At 37.3% G+C, this 20266-nt stretch overlaps 1 protein-coding gene across 4 annotated transcripts in view; it reads left to right on the top strand.

Moving 5' to 3' along the window:
• ADK (adenosine kinase) overlaps window positions 1–20266 on the top strand; it is a 410069-nt gene that overhangs the window by 381316 nt on the left and 8487 nt on the right. For all 4 annotated transcript variants that reach the window (XM_031682313.2, XM_072971270.1, XM_072971268.1 and 1 more), the window contains one exon: window positions 5926–6012. In XM_031682313.2, the coding sequence (XP_031538173.1) occupies window positions 5926–6012 (87 nt within the window). The remainder of the gene's footprint in view (window positions 1–5925; window positions 6013–20266) is intronic.

Genomic DNA, 20266 nt, shown 5'->3' with positions numbered 1-20266 from the left:
TGGTAAGTCTGGATGAATGCTATGAGAGTTCTTTGTGTTTTTCTTCAAACTTTTCTGCTTGTTTAGAAGTATCTGCAAAATCAATCAATCAATCAATCAATCAATCAATCAATCTGCAAATAAAAGGTTAATGAAAAACAAGCAAACAAAGATATTAATACCCTGGAAATTACCTAATTATAAGGAATTGCCAAGGTGCAGGATCCAGTTTTAAGAATCTTATGAGTTCTGGTTTTTACTCAGTTATGCTTGTCACTTTCTGGTGAAGTTTTCGCCTTCAGTTTTCTGTCTGTTCCATGTCTGATGATACTGAATCAGAAGCAGTAGCTGAGGTGGTGACTACAGTCTACTTCAAGGTTGGAAAAAGCCTGCCTGTCTGCCTGTCACCTGCTATGTATCTTCTTCAATTATATCTTCTCTGCAATTTAGAAGTGACATCAGTAAGACATGACAAAACATGGCATTTTAATATACCTTGAACAAAATTTTTTGAGGATGTTAATTATCATGAGGTGGTGTGTATACCATGCTAAAATATATGGTTAATTTAGTAGCATCAAGGCCACAGGGACGTTTAATCTAGTTGTTTGACATTGAGTGACTGAATTTTTTTATTAGATATTGTGGCATTTGTATGAACTAACGAGCATTGTGGTTGATTCTATCCAGACTGACCTCTTAAGTGACTGAGTAGTGAGGCTTATGTCACAGTAAAATGAAGAGTAAATTATCTTTTATATAAACTGTCCAGAGAATGTTTGATTCATTACTTTGTATTTTAACTAAGCTAAATTTCATTGCTTTAGATGAAGATACCCTGGGGGTTTTATCTAGTAAATGACACCAAACAAATCTGGTATCAACTGAATCGTTGGTGTTTGTTTCCTGTCTACTTGGAGAAGCTCATAATTTTGTGCTTTTATAGAAATCTGGAGAGTAGGAATAGTAATTATTCCAAATCCTTTTTCTCCTCACTTTGGAAAAAAATTGGGAAGAATGGAGAGACAATGGCTCTTACTTACCTCAAATTCTTAAGAAGTACTTGATCAGAACTATCAGTGTCATTTTTCTGTAACTAAGGCAGAAAGCTCTTTTTCCTACTTGTTCCCACAGCTACTCCAGGCCCATTTCACACCTTGGAAAACTAGGTCCCAGGAAGAGTCATATGAGTGTCTTGGGCCTCAATGGCTAATTAACACCCATGCCTGTAAGTTTGTCTTAAGATTTAGTGAGGTACTTTATATGTTCATACAATAAATTGTTTACAAGGCTATGGAATAGGTCATGCTGCTGAATACCATTTAGTTGATTGTGTGGGGTTTTTTTTAATAGCTCTGTAAACCAGCTTAGATCATCATATTTCAAAAAATCAGAATGTACCAAAAATTTAATTGAGCTTAAATATTATTGGACATTGTTTAATCCCTAATACCTTTCATGATCTTGCAAATTTCCAGGGTCATTATTTTGAAAGGAGTTCTTGTAATATAGTGCTCTAGATGCAGAAGATAATAGAGCCTGGACTATGTCCTGGTTTATGACAGCTCTTTTGTATTCTTAATATTCTTATATATTAATTTGTATTAATAAGTATAAAAGGCAGAAAATATTTCTACTTCATGTTTCAGGAAGTTGGACTTCATATGACACCTAAGGATAAAGCATTTCAAGGATGTACACATATATCCAGAAAAAAGTGTAGTAAAGACTTCATTCACTGAAAGTTTTTACTAATTTAAGCCAAAAGTCATAATTCTTAAGAACAAAGTTCAGAAAAGTCTCTTCCATTGTGAATTAGGTTTTATTCATAAATAAAGATTTATGTAACTAAAAATTAGTAAGTTTTTTAAACAAAGGACTCAGGGAATTATATCTAATTGCAGCTTTCTTACTATCTATGTGAAAGTATTTTCAAATCTGTAATCCAGTAATTAATTCTTACATTACCTAAAAGGTTTTATAAACAAGTTACATTATTACATAATGTAACCCTGTTATAAATGGTAATGGTATCATTAACATAGCTTGTTTTACTTTTTTAGTGCCTGTTTGTTCTTAGTTTATAGTTGTAATTCCCTTTATAGTATGACTTGTAAGTAATAAAATCAGATTTCTTTATAAATATTTGTGGTATAGACCTTTTTCTAAATCAGACTGTAGACCTTTCCTAATTATTTCTAGTAAAGTCTGCTTATATCTTTTTTTTTTGGCCTTGTGTAGCAATGTGTACTGTATACTCCCTAGAAAATTTAATCCTGGATATTTGAATATTTATGCCTTCACTTCCAATTAATCAAATCTTGTCAACTTCATGTACATTTGGTGTTACAAAGTATGCAAAGTTAGTACTTAAAGAGTTTAAATAGATGCTTCTCCTATGGAGTCTCCTTAGCATCTTCAGCCATGTGCTCGAAAGGGATCACTAAGTGAACGAGTCCTCTTCTTGAATATCAGTCTTTCCAGGAGAATCTTTTTTCATTATCATATCTATGTTTAAATCTTGTTGAAAGTATCCATTAGTAGCAGGTAGGAAAAGGTAGACAGAACATGCTTTTTGAGACTCCTAGGTTCTTTATTAACACCTTAAAGTTTTCAAGATCTCCTTTTCCCTCCTTCTTGATCTTAGGTGAGACTGAAGTTTACCAGTCTTCAGCCACATCTGACCCTATGAGGGATGCAAATTTGTGATTTCAGAAGTTCCAGACACCAATGAAAAGCACTATCCAAATTCTTACAAATGTCCTCTAGGCCAGATTTCATCACAAATATAGTAGTCCCCCTTATCTGCAGGGAATATGTTCCCAAACCCCTAGTGGATGCCTGAAGCTGTGGATAGTACCAGACTCTACATATACTATGTTTTTTTCCCTATACATACATACATACCTATGATAAAGTTTAACTTACAGGTTAGGCATAGTAAGAGATCAACAACAATAACCCATAATAAAATACAGCAATTATGATAATATATTGTAATAAAAGTTATGTGAATGTGGTCTCCTGTCTTTCTCACATTATCTTATTGTGCTGTCCTCACCCTTCTTGTGATGACAGGAGATGATACAAGGCCTGTGTTATGACCTGAGGTGAGATGAATGACACAGGTATTGTGACGTAGCGTTAGGCTAATATTGACCTTCTGATGACACATCAGAAGGAGGATCATCAAGCCATAGCAGTGTCAATGGTTGGATGTCAGGAGCAGATGATGTCCATGGTTGGGAATCTTCAATAGTTGAAGGGTTTTTGTTTGCTGTTTTTGTTTGTTTTACCAAAACTTTGTGGAAGAGCATTGTAATCAGAAGGGGTCTCTGTTTTTCACTCATCAAGTTTTGCTGCAGAGGCTGAATCAATCCTTCAGTAATTATAAGGGTGACTTTAGTGCTGTGTTCCATCCAAGGATCTTATATTCCCTAACTTTGTCTTTTAAGTCTGCACAATTTGAAACAGTTTGACAAATTTCGTTTAAAATCCAAATTGCTGGTTCTGCTTCAGTTTTTCCTTCATTATGTTTCTCTTCCTCCGTAGGTGACTCAACAAGTTCTTCTAGTTTCTCATTTGTTAATAGCACTTCTCATTGGCCTTCAGTGTGTTCTACTTTATCGAGCATGTCGGCAAATCCTTCTTGCCAACTGCATGAATGGTTTTCCTACCTTCTCCACTGATTCCCAAGAAGCCTTTAAAATCATTCAAAACTGCAGGCATTTATAATTTCTGGTTTTAACTTATCCACTGCAACTTTGATGAATGTTATTGCATCAGAAATAGTGAATGATTTCCAGCACTGTATTGTGTCCAGGTTAGAGTCTGCATCAGTTGCTGATCAAATGTGATCAAATACCAGGTGGGTGCATGTGGCCTTGACAAACTGAATGATGCCCTGGTCAAGGGTTGAAGCAATGAGGATGTGTTTGAAGGTAGAAATCCAACCTCAGCGTTTCATTTTATAACAATTCAGGATGGCCAGGTACATTATCTGTTATCAATAGGACTTGAAATTCCTACCATTCCTCTTCCAAATATTTTTTCACTGCTGGATTGAGCAGGGGGAACCATTCCATAAACGAGATGACTGTCACCCACACTTCCTGATTATGTTGCCAGTCATAGGCAGATAATTTTTGTTTTTTTGTTTTTGAGAGCACGTGGGTTCTTCACTCTGCACACTGTGCACACCACACCTGGCTTTGTCATACACCCTGTGGTGTTGCCATGTAGCACCAGAGTTACTCTGCCCTTCTGTGTTTTATGAGTGTAGCTTCTATTAGGCATCTTCTTCCAGGTGAGCCCCATTTCATCGCCACTGAAGACTTGCTTTGGATGGTATCCTTTTTCCTTAATCAGCTCCTTCAACACTGCCGTAAATGTGGCAGCAGCTTCTTCATGCGGATGCAGCCTCTCCAGTAATTTTCATGTTTTTCAGTCCAAATCTTTCCTGAATCTGTGTAACTATCCTTTACTTGCAGAAAATGGCCTGGTGTCACTCATTTCAGGGGATCTCTTGCTAAAGTGCTCCTGTAGGCTCCATGTTTTCTGGCACAACACGTTGCTGTCAATAGGAACACATTTTCTGTTCGTTTTCTCCACCCCAAAATTTAATGCCTTTTCTGTCTTAACTAAGCACTTATCACACACTGTGGCCATAACTTTGGCATTTCGAGGTCCGAATTACATCAGATCTAGCACAAATTTCGTTTTCCTTCACAATATCATGGATAGAAGACTCGTTCTTACTGTAGATCTTATCACCTTCAGCATACAATCTTCTTTCCTCAATAAATCAGGAACTTTCACCCTTTCACTTAAAGGAAGAACTTTATGGTTTCTCTTCGGCATATCCATATTGTCAGCATCACTATTCTTGTGCTCTGGGGCTATTATTAAGTGAAATAAGGGTTACTTGAATACAAGCACTGCAGTACAGTGACAGTCTGATAACAGAGGCGGCTCCTGAGTGACTTACAGGCGGCATACGTCAGACAAAGGGATGATTCACATCCAGGGCAGGACGGAGTGGAATGGTACTCAGAATGGTGTGGAACTTAAAACTTATGAACTGTTTATTTCTGGGATTTCCCATTTAATATTTTTGTTCTTCAGCTGACCATGGGTAACTGAAACTGCAAAAAGCAAAACTGTGGATAAGGGGGACTACTGTAATGCCATTCCACTGTAACATGCCAAGTTTAAAGTACTGTATTAGGTTACTCTGTAGTCAAAACAGCTAAGCCCTGGTCCAGACTGTAGGACAGGAACTCATTGCACTGTCCCTTTTGTTCTGCCCATGCATTCAGTGGTAGCTCTCCCTTTTGTTATTTGATAGATAGTTTGGAGGAAATAGTGACTCCTTTGTAAAAAAGTAACCAGGTTAGATTATCCATAATAAGCCAACTAATGTCCATAGTCCTTGATGTTGGCATCAACTATTATAACAGAATAGCAGTTATATTTTTATTGTGCCACTGTAATTTTCCATAGAGAAACACCCAAGACTCGTTGTTTGCATTTTTTAAATTTACAGCTCTTTAACTGTGTCCCAAGATTTCACTGCCAGGACTGTAACCAGGCTCAATGCTTTATTAGAGATCACGATCTAGTACTTAACAAACACTTCCTTTAGTTCCTAGTTTCTGTTCAAGTATTTTTGCTTTCCAAAAAGGTACTGCTACCATTTACAGTCATGAACTACCTAGGTCGAATTCTAACAAAACACATACAGCATCTGTAGGCTGAAAATGACCAAAAAAGCATTGCTTACAGATAATCTTTCACTTTGTTCCTATGTGCTGGTGTATAGAGTATGGACCTCATGTTCCATCTCTCTCTGAATGATGTAGGAGCTTTAAACTTTGAACTGAGTGAGTTTGTATACTGAGTGTTACAAAGAGAAGTCAATTTGCCTTTCTTTGGCTCTGATTGCAGAAAGTGAAGTCACTGCTTTTGCTGTCTTGGATCAAGACCAGAAAGAAATCGTTGATACCAATGGAGCTGGAGATGCATTTGTTGGAGGTACAGACTCGTTTATTTCATGCTTACTTACAAGTTAAACATTTCCTTTAACTCTTATCTCTGCCGCATAGCCAAGATTTATGAATTTAATAACTTTTAATTTCTTCTTTTAAAGGATTAACTCTTAATGTTCTTTCCATATGCTACTATCGTTGTGAGTGTTATAAGAGTATATTACTACAGGAAAATATGTATTTTTGGCTTAAAAATAATTTACTATTACACTATATCCCAGTCATTTTCACAAGATTAATTGTGTTTGTCAGGATATTGCATAAACAGGCTGCATCAACTACAGTACATAATATAATCATAGCCCTTCAGGCTTAAATGTTAACACATTGTTGTTCTTTAAAACAAGTTGTGAATATTAAATAGCACGCTAATAACCAACGGGTGATATCTTTGGATTATATCCTTTGGTTAAAACATCTGCTTCTAACGTAATTGTTTAATGTTTATTGTATCAGGAAGAGGTTAAATTTTGTCCACTTCAGGCTCTATAAGAACTGCCATAGTTTATAAGAACTAAATCACTTTTGGAATGAGTAGCAAAAAATAAAATCAAGACAATTGGAAGATTCTTGGCTTGGGAACTTAGATTGATCTAAAATCTGGTTCAAAAGTGTTTTTGATATGTCTAAACTCCTTCTAGCTAAGTGTTGTTAAGCTTGGTTAAGATCTCTAGAAAGCTTTAGATTCCTGACTGGTAACTGGGAAGAGTCTCTCCTGATCTATATTTGTCATAACATCAAGCAAGACAAGGAGAAGACAACAAATGGAGCTGACCCTTGTCCTTCTTTCCTTGGAAGGTAATTTGAATTATGGGAAGCTTATTGAAGATTATGTGGTGGTTTTAAATTATTCTTTAAAATATATATTCTTTTATTTTATTGTTCTTTTACACCAGCGTAAGTTTTTCATGTTTTTCCTTCTTTGAAACTTTTCATGCCTAGTCTTAAATGACCTGTTAACCATTAGACTGGTAGCACGGTCCATGCCCTGTTGGAAAGAGCATATAGGACAAATAATGCTCTACTTCACTGTCATATGTGCATCTTTTATTTCTTTGCTCTGAAAACCTTTATCATTGATTAGAGTATTTTGCAGCTGTTTTTCCTATTCCATACTACTTCAGAGCTATAGAACCATGTAGCCTGAAAATATCCAGAATTGGGCCAAATTCTGTAATATGTTAAAGAAATAATATTGATTTCCTGGTTAGAAATTATTTAAGCCAGGGATCTTAGTCCAGGAACTTTTAAACTTATAACTTGTGTGTGCATTATTTAAGCACTTTAAAATATTTAAAGCAGTAAGTATTCTATTTCTTTGATATTTATTTGGATACATCAAGAGGCCATATGAAAGTGACCTAATTAGCCAGTGTTTCTGACCCTGAGGCCCAGGGCTTCCTATACCAACAAATTCCTTTACAGACCCCTAACTACCTGTAATACTTCCAGTACAGGGTAGGAATATGTAGACTTTTTGAGGGAGAGAGAAGTCATTCTTCGTGTACTGAATAGGAACAGCTAGCTACCCATTTGCATTATGGTTAGAGTGATAAGTGAACTACATCATCAGAGCACTTGGGCCCTTTGTTACAGGATTTTCAGCCTCTTTCTTAATCTCACTCTACTTACCTGGCCTCATTATATACTCATTGCTACGGTACAGTGAGGTAAATAAAAAGGAAAGAGTGTGGAACAGGGATCTGCAAACTTTTTTTCTAAAGGGCTAGGTAGTGAATATATTAGGCTTTGTAAACCATGTACGTACTGTGTTGCATATTCTCGTTTTGTTTGTTTGCTTGCTTGTTTTTGGTTTTGCTTTTGGTTTTTTACAATACTCTAAAAATGTATAAATTTTTCTTGGCTCTCTTGCTGTACAAAAACAAGCCACAGACTGGATTTGGCCCTTAGGCTATGGTTTGCCAACCCCTCGTGTAATATGTTGGCAGGTTCCTCACTATTCACTTTCATCACACCCTGGATTTACTATGTACTGTTGAAATCAATATAGTGAAAATGGAAGGCAGGCAGAACTTCACTGGTAAAACCTCAGTTAGGTAGCCGTTTTTCTCACTTTAACCCTCCTCTGATTGGTTCCCAGGGTAATCAGATTCTGAAAGACTGAGTCATGCAATAAGATGAATACTCTAATGTCATTTTAACAAGGAATGCTTACATTGGCATGTTTAGCACTTCTGTCTATGCTAGAATTTATACTGTATGGTGGTAGTAACATATAATATTTATGTAGCACCTAGTAGCCAACGGATATCTTAAGTAAGCACTGTATAACTCACTTAATGTTCATAAAAGTTCCTTGAGGTAGGCTGTTTTTAACTCTGTTTCACTGATGAGAAAACTGAAACATGGAGAGATTAAGTAAAAGTCTCATAGTTAGAAAGTAGCAGAGCCAGGATTCAAATCCAGACAGTCTGGCTCCAGAGTTAGTGGTCTTACTGAACTGTACTGTTTCTGTAAACTTTTAGGGAAATTTCATCATTAGGACTCAGAACCACAGACCAGCCTTCCTCACAAAAGCTGGTTTGGCAGAAGCGAATCTTCCTATTGTCTGAATAGATGACTTCATTTATTGAACATGTGCTTTTGTTATCTGGTAGGATTCTGAGGGCTCTAGGGTGGGATTGCTGCAGAAAAGAAAGAGAAGGTGAAAGGGAAAAGAATCGAAGGACTGTAATCCCTGGTGGGTTTGAACCAGGAGCTTTTTGCTAAGCAGTAGAATTGATTGCACTACAGACATACAGAAAGCCAGATCATAAACTTGCTTGGTCAGCATGGAATTCGAATACAAAGAGTTATATGAATCAACTGTTTAGTAGCACCAGGCTGATACATCCATCTTGCAATAGAGGTGGTCTTGTTAATTGCAAATACTCAAAGATCCATTGGTTAAAACCCTCTATTCCCATCTCTACAGCAGGAAAAGCCTTTCTGCTAGGATTGGAAATATACACTAGCTGTTGAAGCATACTCTTCTATCTTAAACATGAAGGGAGAAGCAATGGCATTTTTATATTTACTATGTAGTTTCCTTTTCTTTGCTTTATTGCCAGATTAACGTATCTCCTTTCTGATTGAGACATTCTGTCTTTGGATGGTTAATATATTCCTCCTGTTTCAAGTTTTTCTGGCTTAAAAGCATTTCTTTCTTTTGTGACTTTGCATAACTATATTGTAGTCCCAGTTTCAAGTTCTCAGAGAAAGCATGACTTCCCCTACCATGCGCTAATACTATATATCCCAGTACTGGAGTGCCATGTATTCTAATAGCCACATAAGGGATATATGACTGTGTCATAGATTTTCATGTATAATTTTTAAATGAGTGCCCCAGACGTACATAAATTAAATTCATAGTTCCATCTCAAGGGTTTAATCACAGTGACAAATCCCTCTGACCTCTACAAGTGTACCTCCTTGTTCTATTTGGAGATCTTAAGCACTTTCTGATGTCTGCCCTTTATTTGTCACCAGCCAGCCCTGATGGAACTACCCTTTTCACATTCTCCCTCAAAAGCCCAAGTGCTACGATTGTACCCTTGGAAATGGAGACAATTCTATAATCTCTAAGTATGATTTCCTAATTTCCCAGGTCAGTAGAAAATTTCTTCCTGTTGTCCTGCTGTGACAAAGCACAGCAGGTCTGCCTTTTCATTTGGAACCCTCTTTGTCACTGCCATAGTAACAAATGGAAACATTGAGAACATTTTGTGACAGGCACTGTCATTGTTCCCGGTGAAATCTCTTCCGCTGTGTCTTCCCAGTAAATGAAACTGAGAAGAAAAATCATAACAAATAACATGAAAGGGGACCTAATCAATATGTTCCCAGTGGGCTGTCAATACCAGCCTGTGTTAATCTAATATGATTTCGTTGTATGTTTTATGGCAGCTGAAGGAATATGGACTAGAGCTACAAATCATCTTTAGACTAAAAGTGAGTACACCTTTGACAGATTATAGCCAGGCACGTAACTCTCAGATAAAAGATGAGAGACCTCACCCAAAAACCAACATTCTTAGGATTAAAAAAGCTTCATTCAGTGTGGTTAAGAGCCACATATAGCTTAGAACAGCTTGTTTTGAATGATCGTAACGTAACTGTGCTGCGTGTGATACTATTTATTTTCAAATTTCTCATGACAGCCCTAGCAGGGAAAATATATTACCCTAAAAGGTATTACTTGCAATATGCAAATGACCTTTAAAGCCACTTAGCAATCACAGTGTACGTAATTATCTTATTTCCCATCTAATAAAAAGGAGCATTAATTTCACTTACTAATTCACGTTCAGAAAAGATTTTTTATTAAAAAAAAAATTTGGGTTTCCAGAACAGGGATTCTGCTTCCTTTCCACATGGCACCTGTCTGTGCTACTGAGAGCCACACGTCATCTCTAAATTATCTTTACATTTTTCATTCTCACCTTGTTTTTTGTTCCCAAACATTTGTAATGTACTCTCTCATTCTTCTTAACTGCTGCTTCATTGTGCTGTATGAAAAAGTGGTGCAGAATTCTTGTGATTTTTTTTTCTGCACCACCTCCTTCCTTTGCTGTCCAACTCAGAGGACTAGAAAATAACTTGATGAGTGTTGAATATATCATTTTTCACACTTCTTCACTCAAAAACCACAACCTTCATATGACCCACTGTATGCAGAGGATTTCTTGTGAATGATGACCAAGATGATTGCTGCACACTCCTACCCCATCCAAGAGCAACAGTGAACCCTTTCCCTATCTTTTAACTCTAGCAGGACATCTTTGGTGTTCTTATTTCTTTTTTTTTTTTTAACATTTTTTATTGACTTATAATCATTTTACAATGTTGTGTCAAATTCCAGTGTAGAGCACAATTTTTCAGTTATACATGAACATATATATTTTCATTGTCACATTTTTTTTTCTGTGAGCTACCATAAGATCTTGTATGTATTTCCCTGTGCTATATAGTATAATCTTGTTTATCTATTCTACGATTTTGAAATCCCAGTCTATCCCTTCCCACCCTCCGCCCCCTTGGCAACCACAAGTCTGTATTCTCTGTCCATGAGTCTATTTCTGTCCTGTATTTATGCTTTGTTTTTGTTTGTTTGTTTGTTTTTGTTTTTTAGATTCCACATATGAGCGATCTCATATGGTATTTTTCTTTCTCTTTCTGGCTTACTTCACTTAGAATGACGTTCTCCAGGAGCATCAGTGTTGCTGCAAATGGCGTTATGTTGTCAGTTTTTATGGCTGAATAGAATTCCATTGTATAAATATACCACATCTTCTTTATCCAGTCATCTGTTGATGGACATTTAGGCTGTTTCCATGTCTTGGCTATTGTAAATAGTGCTGCTATGAACATTGGGGTGCAGGTGTCATCTTGAAGTAGGGTTCCTTCTGGATACACACCCAGGACTGGGCTTCCTGGGTCATATGGTAAGTCTATTCCTAGTCTTTTGAGGAATCTCCACACTGTTTTCCACAGTGGCTGCACCAAACTGCATTCCCACCAGCAGTGTAGGAGGGTTCCCTTTTCTCCACAGCCTCTCCAGCATTTGTCATTTGTGAATTTTTGAATGACAGCCATTCTGACTGGTGTGAGGTGATACCTCATTGTAGTTTTGATTTGCATTTCTCTGATAATTAGTGATATTGAGCATTTTTTCATGTGCCTCTTGAACATTGTATGTCTTCCTTGGAGAATCGCTTGTTTAGGTCGTCTGCCCATTTTTGGATTGGGTTGTTTGTTTGTTTCTTATTAAGTCGTATGAGCTGCTTATATATTCTCGAGATAAAGCCTTTGTCGGTTTCACTTGCAAAAAATTTTTCCCATTCCATAGGTTGCCTTTTTGTTTTACTTATGGTTTCCTTTGCTGTGCAGAAGCTTGTAAGTTTCATTAGGTCTCATTTGTTTATTCTTGCTTTTATTTCTATTGCTTGAGTAGACTGTTCTAGGAGAACATTTTTGAGATGTATGTCAGATAATGTTTTGCCTGTATTTTCTTCCACGAGGTTTATTGTATCTTGTCTTATGTTTAAGTCTTTGATCCATTTTGGTGTTCTTATTTCTTAAGAAGCAGTTTTCCATAAAACCATCAAATGAGGTATGGAATTGCCTTGGTCATTAGGAATATGAAATACATCACAGACAGCAGCTGAAGTTCATGCAGGGGGAAAGGGACAAGGGATTCTTTATGACATGCTACTCGGTGTTTCACATCCAGAGACTGTGATAAGCTGACATTGGACTGGGGCCAAATTTCAAGAACCTTGCCCAAGATTTTTTAAGCCTTTGTTGGTTTAAAGGTAAAGATGATCCTCAAGCCATGACAAAAAATAAGAGAAACAACTTTCATTCCCATGGAATACAAGATGATTTTAGGCTGAAGTCTGGAATTTCTCACAAACATGAATGTTTCCTCAAAGATCTAATATCCTGGATAGCCTCCATCTAGAAGCAATTGTAAGTATATAGTGGAATTCGGAGGACTTTGTCTTCTGGAGATTTGGGTAAGACAGAGACAGTCTGAGCCGCGTAGGCTGTCAGAACCTGAAACTTAATAATGAGTCTTACATTTCTAAAATTTGAAGATTATTGAGAAATACTTATTCTCAGAAAACAATGTTGATATTTCTAAGATTTTATTTAGCAGCAGAGGGCCAGAAGAAATGTCATAAACAATATTTCTGAAGTTATTGATAAATGAGATTAGACAAATCCCCATTTTGCCCTATCCATATTTTATTTGGTGGCTCAAAAAGCAACTGCCTCAAATGAGTTGATGTTAGGTATGAAAACCTAATATGGTCTATTAAAAAGCCCCCATTTGATGGATAAGGAAAGTGAGGCCCAAAGAAAGGGAGTTAATTGCAAATATGCAATACTAGACGCCAGATCTCCTGACTCATTAACTTATGATCCAGTAATTACATATGATCATAACCCAAATGCAAGCTGTCAGTTAAGTAGGCTGTTACATAACCTCTTGGAAATACACAGGTCAAGAGTCAGTACCCCAAATGGACAGAAGCCTTTGATGTAGTTTTTCTTGGCATGTGGATATCCAAGATGTTCAGCTTTAACAATAAACAGTAGCGTATGCTAAACTTTTATTTTGGGAACCACATCAAGAGATCACACAGAGGTAGGTTTAAAATTCAGATTCTAACCTCATCTTGTACATTTTTGTTTCATAAGGAGGAATGATCTTTAAAGCAATATTTTGAGAGAAGTTGGGGTGTAAGAGCACCTTATCTACACAAGTGAAATGTACTGCTTAGTGGTACTCTTTAGAAGCTTCTTTCCTGAATTAGGAGCATTTTTTTTTTTTGGTTTGGGGTTTTGTTTTTTTTTTTTCCCATTCAAATGCAGTATCCCAAACCATGTTAATATAATTTGACAAGTTTCCATTTTCAGACACCAGAAAGAGGAAATAAATTATCCTCATATCATAGTTATAGCAGTAACCAGTGCCTGTTTATTACACCACGCTGCTCAGTTGCTCACTTTGTGTGGGAGGGTGTGTGGTGCTGAGCTATCATAAAGGAACCTTTGCTCCGAATTGACTTCCTGTCCGTGTCAGTCACTGCACCATCTGACACCACTTAGGCTTTGGTTTTCATTATGCAAATACCTGCTAGGTCAGACCTTACCCTGACAGGCACAGTAGCTTTTTAAGTTATTTCGAAATGTAATGTTTGTTTGTTTCCTTTTTCCAGAAAAATCTATGTTTTCTAACACAGAGATCACAGTTGTTATTTGAGTTCATGACTAGTTGGTAGTCGATATGAAGTCAAAACAAAACAAAATTTTACCAACTAGACTACATAGAAAATCCAAGGAGAAAAGTTTACATCTGAGCCTTTTTCAGCAGGGGGAAACCATTACTTTGTCACATCTGGGTAGCCTGAGCTAGCCAAATTGAAGTGGGAATTTCCTGCCATATGTTAGTTCTCTGAGCAACCTGTGAACATCTAAAAGAGGATATGTGAGTTCTTGTTTGGTAGAGCTGCAGCCACTGTGGAGGCTTGCTCCTAATAGGCAGCAGACATTTTTATGTACTACCACTAGTCGGGAGGTTGCGTAGCCTGTCTCAGGCTCACACTGTTTGCGCTTGTTAAGTGCATTAATTTGGAAGGCCTAATTTAGAAGGCACAGCGTCAGGTCTCACAGGTATTATAGCTAGAGTGAACGCCGCATTGAAATGACCTCCCAAAGGTACATGGCAGAAGTCTTGTTTCATTAATAAAATGAAGGTAAGACTGATCCACCACAGCTATTCCAGGTAACTTGAATAAGGTCATTTTATAAAGTCAGTGAAGACTAAAATAAGCCTCTGACTATAAAGGAAAATAAAGAATCTGAAGGGGCAGGGAAAATAACCAAGGATTTACATCAGCATCTTGTTCCAGATGCACATGAGAATTAGGAAGCAAAGATTTCATTCAGAAGAGTTGTACACAAAAAGTAGAAATGCTTTGTCCGATTGAAACAAGAAACATTTTTAAGGGGGAAAAAAAGACTTTCCACATGATCTCGCTGCTTTTGTCATCCTCTGTAGGGGAAAATATTGACATTTACCAGACTGTTTGCTCCAGCTTTCTGATCTCCTGCAGTTTATTTTTATAACAGCCTTATCGATGGGCCTCTTACCCAGCACTCTAGGTTTAACTGAGTTGAGTCGATTTGTTACCACAGCTTCAAGTAGCTGTTACAGAACAAGCAAGACATCCTAATAAAGCTGTAAACGTGTTTACTCAAACAGCGTATTGATTTTACTTGGAGAGGGAGAAGCCGGTGCTTAGCACAGTGTCAGGGTGGATGAATTTCACTGCAGTTTTTCATTGTCATCTGTCATGGTTGTGAAACACTAAGTAAAGCCATCAGAGGATAATTAGAAGTACCAGAAATTTAGCCCCTAAAATCAGTTAACCACTTGGGAATTTTGTAGCTTAATTAGCTTTTATTAAAAATTTCCTCTAGTAATAGTAGTCAAGCACTTCTTTAAGAGTGCTTTCAAGTAGAGCAAGATTTCAAGGTTGTGACTTGTTAAATATATGAATTTAATAGCTAAGGGTTTTTCAGACTTTTTCTCATTCTGGTAATTAGGCTAATACTAGAACACAACATGGACAGTGATCTATACTCATATCAGCCTTAAGTACATGATTTTTCTGAAAAAAATCAATATTAAAGAAGTAGTAAAACAATTATAAAATATTTAAAACACATCTTGTTAGGAAAAATACCCAGTTAGCATCTTTATTGAACATAAATAGCACAACATGACCATAAAAATAAAACTATCAGTGCCACCCTTGTTTCTAAATACCTTCCTTCATTAAAGAAGAATCTAAAATATGCTACCCTGCTGTAAGTTACTCATCATCTTAAAAATAAAAGTTGATGCACATCTGTGGGAAAGACAAGGATCAGACTGAGGAGTTGTTTACTTTCTGTAGAAACGGTATTAGCTATTGAATTTGATGAAAAATATTCATGTAAATACTCTACCTGCCCTCTTGCAAATGACTAGAGAAATGTGACAGTTGAAAAAAATCACCTAGGATAACGAACACAAAACTGAAAATTTATTAAAAATAAGTTTGACCATTATATTTAAAATTAGGCTTCTTCACATATCTACAGTCATATATTCAGTGCTTTGTAGTAAACTTCTCATGCTTTCTGGCACTTCTGGCCCAGCCTGCCTAAAGAACTCATTAAAATGATGGTATCTGAGGGATGACCAGTTCTAAAGCCTAGGAGTAACAGAGTCTGTCAAAAAGAACAGGGAAAGGTGTTGGGAGTTTTCTTTGCCTTTGAAATGCTGTATAGTTATAAGCCAAATTCTACCCTGAGTTAAGTCTTTAAGCCTTGAAGTAGCAGGTTGTAAAATTTTGTTACATAAGAAGGTACCACTAGAGTTCTTTCTTTCAACTTTTCAGAGGATAAAGGAAGAAATTGGTTTTTCACAGTTGTATTTAGATTTTTATTCTATATTAAAGTATTCAAAGGCAGAGGAAATGGAAAGGATATAGATTTATGATTATATCATTCTATTTTTTATAAGTGCATTTCAAAATCTCCACAATACAGTAATTTATTTTTTTCTACTAAATTTTCTTAAGAGTGACAACTCTATGAGGGAGCTTGTGGTCATGGAAGCGCGAGGGGCAAGATACAGTAGAGCAGCCATACTTTGGCTTTAAGGCACTGTTTCATCCGACTCCTTTGGTCAAAGGAACAGAAAGCCATTACATGTAGCTCAAATAAGGGTTTCTTTTTTTTTTTTTTTTAAGGAAGCATACAAGCATTAAAGGAGACCTTATAATGTAATGGTTAAGACAATAAGTCAAAAGACATGGATTTGAGTCATGGTACTGCCATTAACTAGTTGTGAAACTACACACAAGTTACTTAACATCTCAAGTCTCGGTTTTCTCATCTATAGAAATGAGAATAATGAGTACCTGCCTCACTTGGGGTTGTTATGAAGTTAAATGAAATAATGTTTTTAAAGCACCGTGCCTGGCACATAGCAAGGATTCAGTAAGTGTTACCTACCATAAAAGGAATCCCAAGCAAGAGCCAAAACTGGACGAGTTTTCACTGAGAGTGGAGCCATGTGACGATCCTAGACTCAGATCAGAGACCTCAACAGCAGGTATTCATGGATTTTCACTCCAGTGCTTACACGTTACTGTTACTCAGCTACATTGCACGTCAGCTTCTTCCAGCCTCACAGTCAGCTTCCTAGTCTTCCTCTGCTTTCCGTCCTGGCTTCTGAAAGAGAACACTAGGTTAGCTCAGTTCACTTTTTGTGGCATTCATAAGTAGGACACTGGAAGAACATCTTGAGTCAGATGCCCTCCCCTTGGTCCACTTGGAGGTAAGGCTTGATTGACACGCTCAAAACACACCAAGTGACCCCCTCAGCAATGCTGGAGGTGAGACAGTTTTCCTTAAAAGGGTAATAGATGGGTGCACTATATACACATGTATGTTTGCATTCTTCATCTATACACTTTTTCTCATGCTTAGAGTTCTGAAAATGTTCCTTACAACATGATTCATCTGTCACACAATATGTGGAACATCAGACACTTTATATCTTAAGCTAGAAACCTAGGTGTCATTCTTAATGCCTTTCTTTCCCTTTGTCTAAACCTTCAGTGAGTTCTTTTGACTTGGTTTTAAGTATATCATCTAGTCTTAAATCCAGTCACTTTTCTGCCATGACTGTAGCTCAGTGCTGTTTTCTACTCATTGTAGTAGCTTCCTAACTGATCTCCATCCTGTCACTCTCTTTTGCATTTTCTTCTGTTTTTCTGCACAGTAGCCAAAATATTCATTTTAAGAAGAAATCAAATTATTTCATTCCCTTGTTTATAACCCTTCTAGTTGCATTTAGACTACAAGTCTAAACTCCTATGTGGCCTAAAATGATCTACATGATTGGCTATCCCTGCATCTGTATTTCATGCGACTCTGACCTTTGCTTGCACGCTCTGGCTGTGCTGGTCTTCTTTCTGGCCAGAGACTCTTTGCACATAGAGTTCCCTTTGCCTCGAATGCTCTTCCCTGCTCTACCTGGTTCTCTCTTTCTCATCCTCAGTCTCAACTTAAAAGTCACCTCTTCTCTAATCATCCCATCGGACAGGGGTCTCTTCACTATTCTCTACTGCTACACACAGTCCTTTTCCTTAATAGCACTTAACCTTCTCTGGAATTTTCTTATTTACTTACTAATTACTAACATTACTTTTTTATCTCCATCATTAAAATATAAGCTTCGAGAGAGCAGGGACTGTATGTATCTTACTCACCAGTGTATCCTCAGGACCCACCACAGTGCCTGGCGCAGACCAGGTACTCGGTAAATATTAGTCGCATGAATGAATAAATCAATTAATCACATGCATAGCTACAAACAGATTTGCCCCCTACCATTGCATAAAAACTGTTGTAGTCAATATATCTGAGAACTTGGTTACTGAGGGATTTTGTTAGAAGGGAGGTGAGTCAGGAAATATCAGGCCAGCTATCACGTTAGTATCAGGTCACCTTGGCTTCAGATTAAGCCATGCTAGAATGTGTATGTGACTAATCCAGTGACAGAGAGACTAATCACAGCTACCTTTTCCTTACTCTTACTTACAATAGAGGTGGATATGGAGAGAGCATGTGTTAGGGAAGGAGGCATCATTTAATATCAATTGTCCTTAGTACCTATAGTATGAATATGAAAATCGGTTTACAAGGTCATAATTCTGAACATCAGTTCCTGCTTTAATAAGCCATAACGTACAGATCAGAGGCTCCAGCTGAGACTTCACAGAATATGTTGAAGTTATCTAGTAGATCTCTGAATTCGGTTTGGCACAATGCCCACTGGAATGCCCAGTGCATCAGATAATGGCACCCTTGTCCTGTCCTACCTAGAATCTTTACTGCTGTCCCTTAGTGGGAGTAGGGTAAAGTGTAGCTCCTCCGCAGGAAAGCCAGTGAGACGCCCTGGTGAAGGGCATGTGACGTGAACTGACCCTGAGACATAGACCACGTTTCACTTTCCACATCATTTCCTAAATTTTAAGTCAAAGAATTGTTCTTAACTTTTCATCTTTCATCAGCATCCATGCCAAATCACTGTTTATTCTCCTTCCTCTCCTTAATTATCTGTCACCTTAGAACAGTGATTCTCAAATTTAAGCATGCATCAGAATCACCTGGAGGACTTGTTAAAGGACAAATTGCTGGGTCCCATCCTCAGAGTTTCTGATTCAGTAGGTCTAGGGTGGGTGGAGCTTAGGTCATGCTAAAGCTGCTGGCACAGGGACCACACTTTGAGAAACACTCCTAGAATACTGCAGTAGATTCCTCTGTGAGCTCTCTGCCCACAGTATTTTTCCTAGTAAGTTCATGCTCCACCCTTCTGCCAGGATTATTTTGAAGTATTTATGTGGCTTTTTCTCCTAAAACTATAAGATCCTCAAGGATTAACACTATGTTTTATCCATTTTTGAATCCTTTGATTTCAAGCACAGTACCCAGTGATGATAGGCAGGGTAGCTGTCGGTTGACTGCATAATTCAGAGTACTTCTCACAGCATTCTAGGTTTTTGCCTTCTTTTCATTTGTCTCTTATAATAAAAATCAAGTGTTAAAGTGGTAGTGGCATGTCTAGTAAATGGAGGGTTCAGATTAGTCAGTGTTTTAATTTATATTTTATTCTCTCTCCTTCTCTGTAATAAATATACAGCCTTAAAAAAAATACAGCTTTTAAGTTAACTGTCTCATGTGCCATGTGGCAGTGTATATCTGGTAACCATTGGTTTAGAAGGTATAGCAGGCCTGTCTCAGCACATAAATCATCACTAAGGTGTAGATATCTAAGAAAGATGGAGAATGAACAAAGAATTGAACAATCAAATCGACCCAGAAATGACTGAGACCAAATTTATACAGGAAAGAAGACAGGGAGAATATAGAATTCACTGTTAGTTGCTGTAAAATATTATATCAGGTTTGCTTTAATTACACGGTAATGCCTCTAAGAACAAAGGTAATTACATGATAACTTATGTTGCTACTCCCACATTATCTCTTAATAACTGTGTAATTAACTTGTCACTACTACAATGTGTAGTTCAATACTCCTCATGTATAAAGAACATTGATAACTTAAATGAATGAGTTGGGGTAGGGTGAGGGATAGAGGTAGGAAGAGCATAGTATTATAGCAGTCAGGCATGCGGATGATTCATTAGATCATTGCCACAGTCCTCAGGGGTCTGAACCAAAGCCATGGGGATACCAACAGAGTCTGAAGTGACTCAGGTAGCACTCTGAAGACAGCAAACATACAACAAAGTAAATAAATTTACCAAGCAGTGAAATAGACAAGTGAGTATGGGATATCAAGCCTATACTTTTATGTTCTGGGAGGTTTTTATTTTAAGTAAGTGTAAAGAATTTTTTTAATTGGGAAAAAAAAAACATTTATTCACTCATGTCATTTTAACCACATCGTGAGTTTGTGTGTGTCCTATGTGGTGAGGGTGTGCCGCACCAGAAACTCTCATTCACTGCTGGTAGGAAGGCAGAATGGTACAACCACTTCAGAAAATAGTCTGGCAGTTTCATAAAAAACACACTCTTACCATGTGACCCAGCAGTCATGCTCCTTGGTTGCCCAACGGAGTGAGAAACTCATGTTCACATAAAAA

The sequence above is a fragment of the Vicugna pacos genome, chromosome 11 (genome assembly GCF_048564905.1).
Source record: "Vicugna pacos chromosome 11, VicPac4, whole genome shotgun sequence".
NCBI lineage: Eukaryota > Metazoa > Chordata > Mammalia > Artiodactyla > Camelidae > Vicugna > Vicugna pacos.
This window is presented reverse-complemented; position numbering and strand designations above follow the sequence as displayed.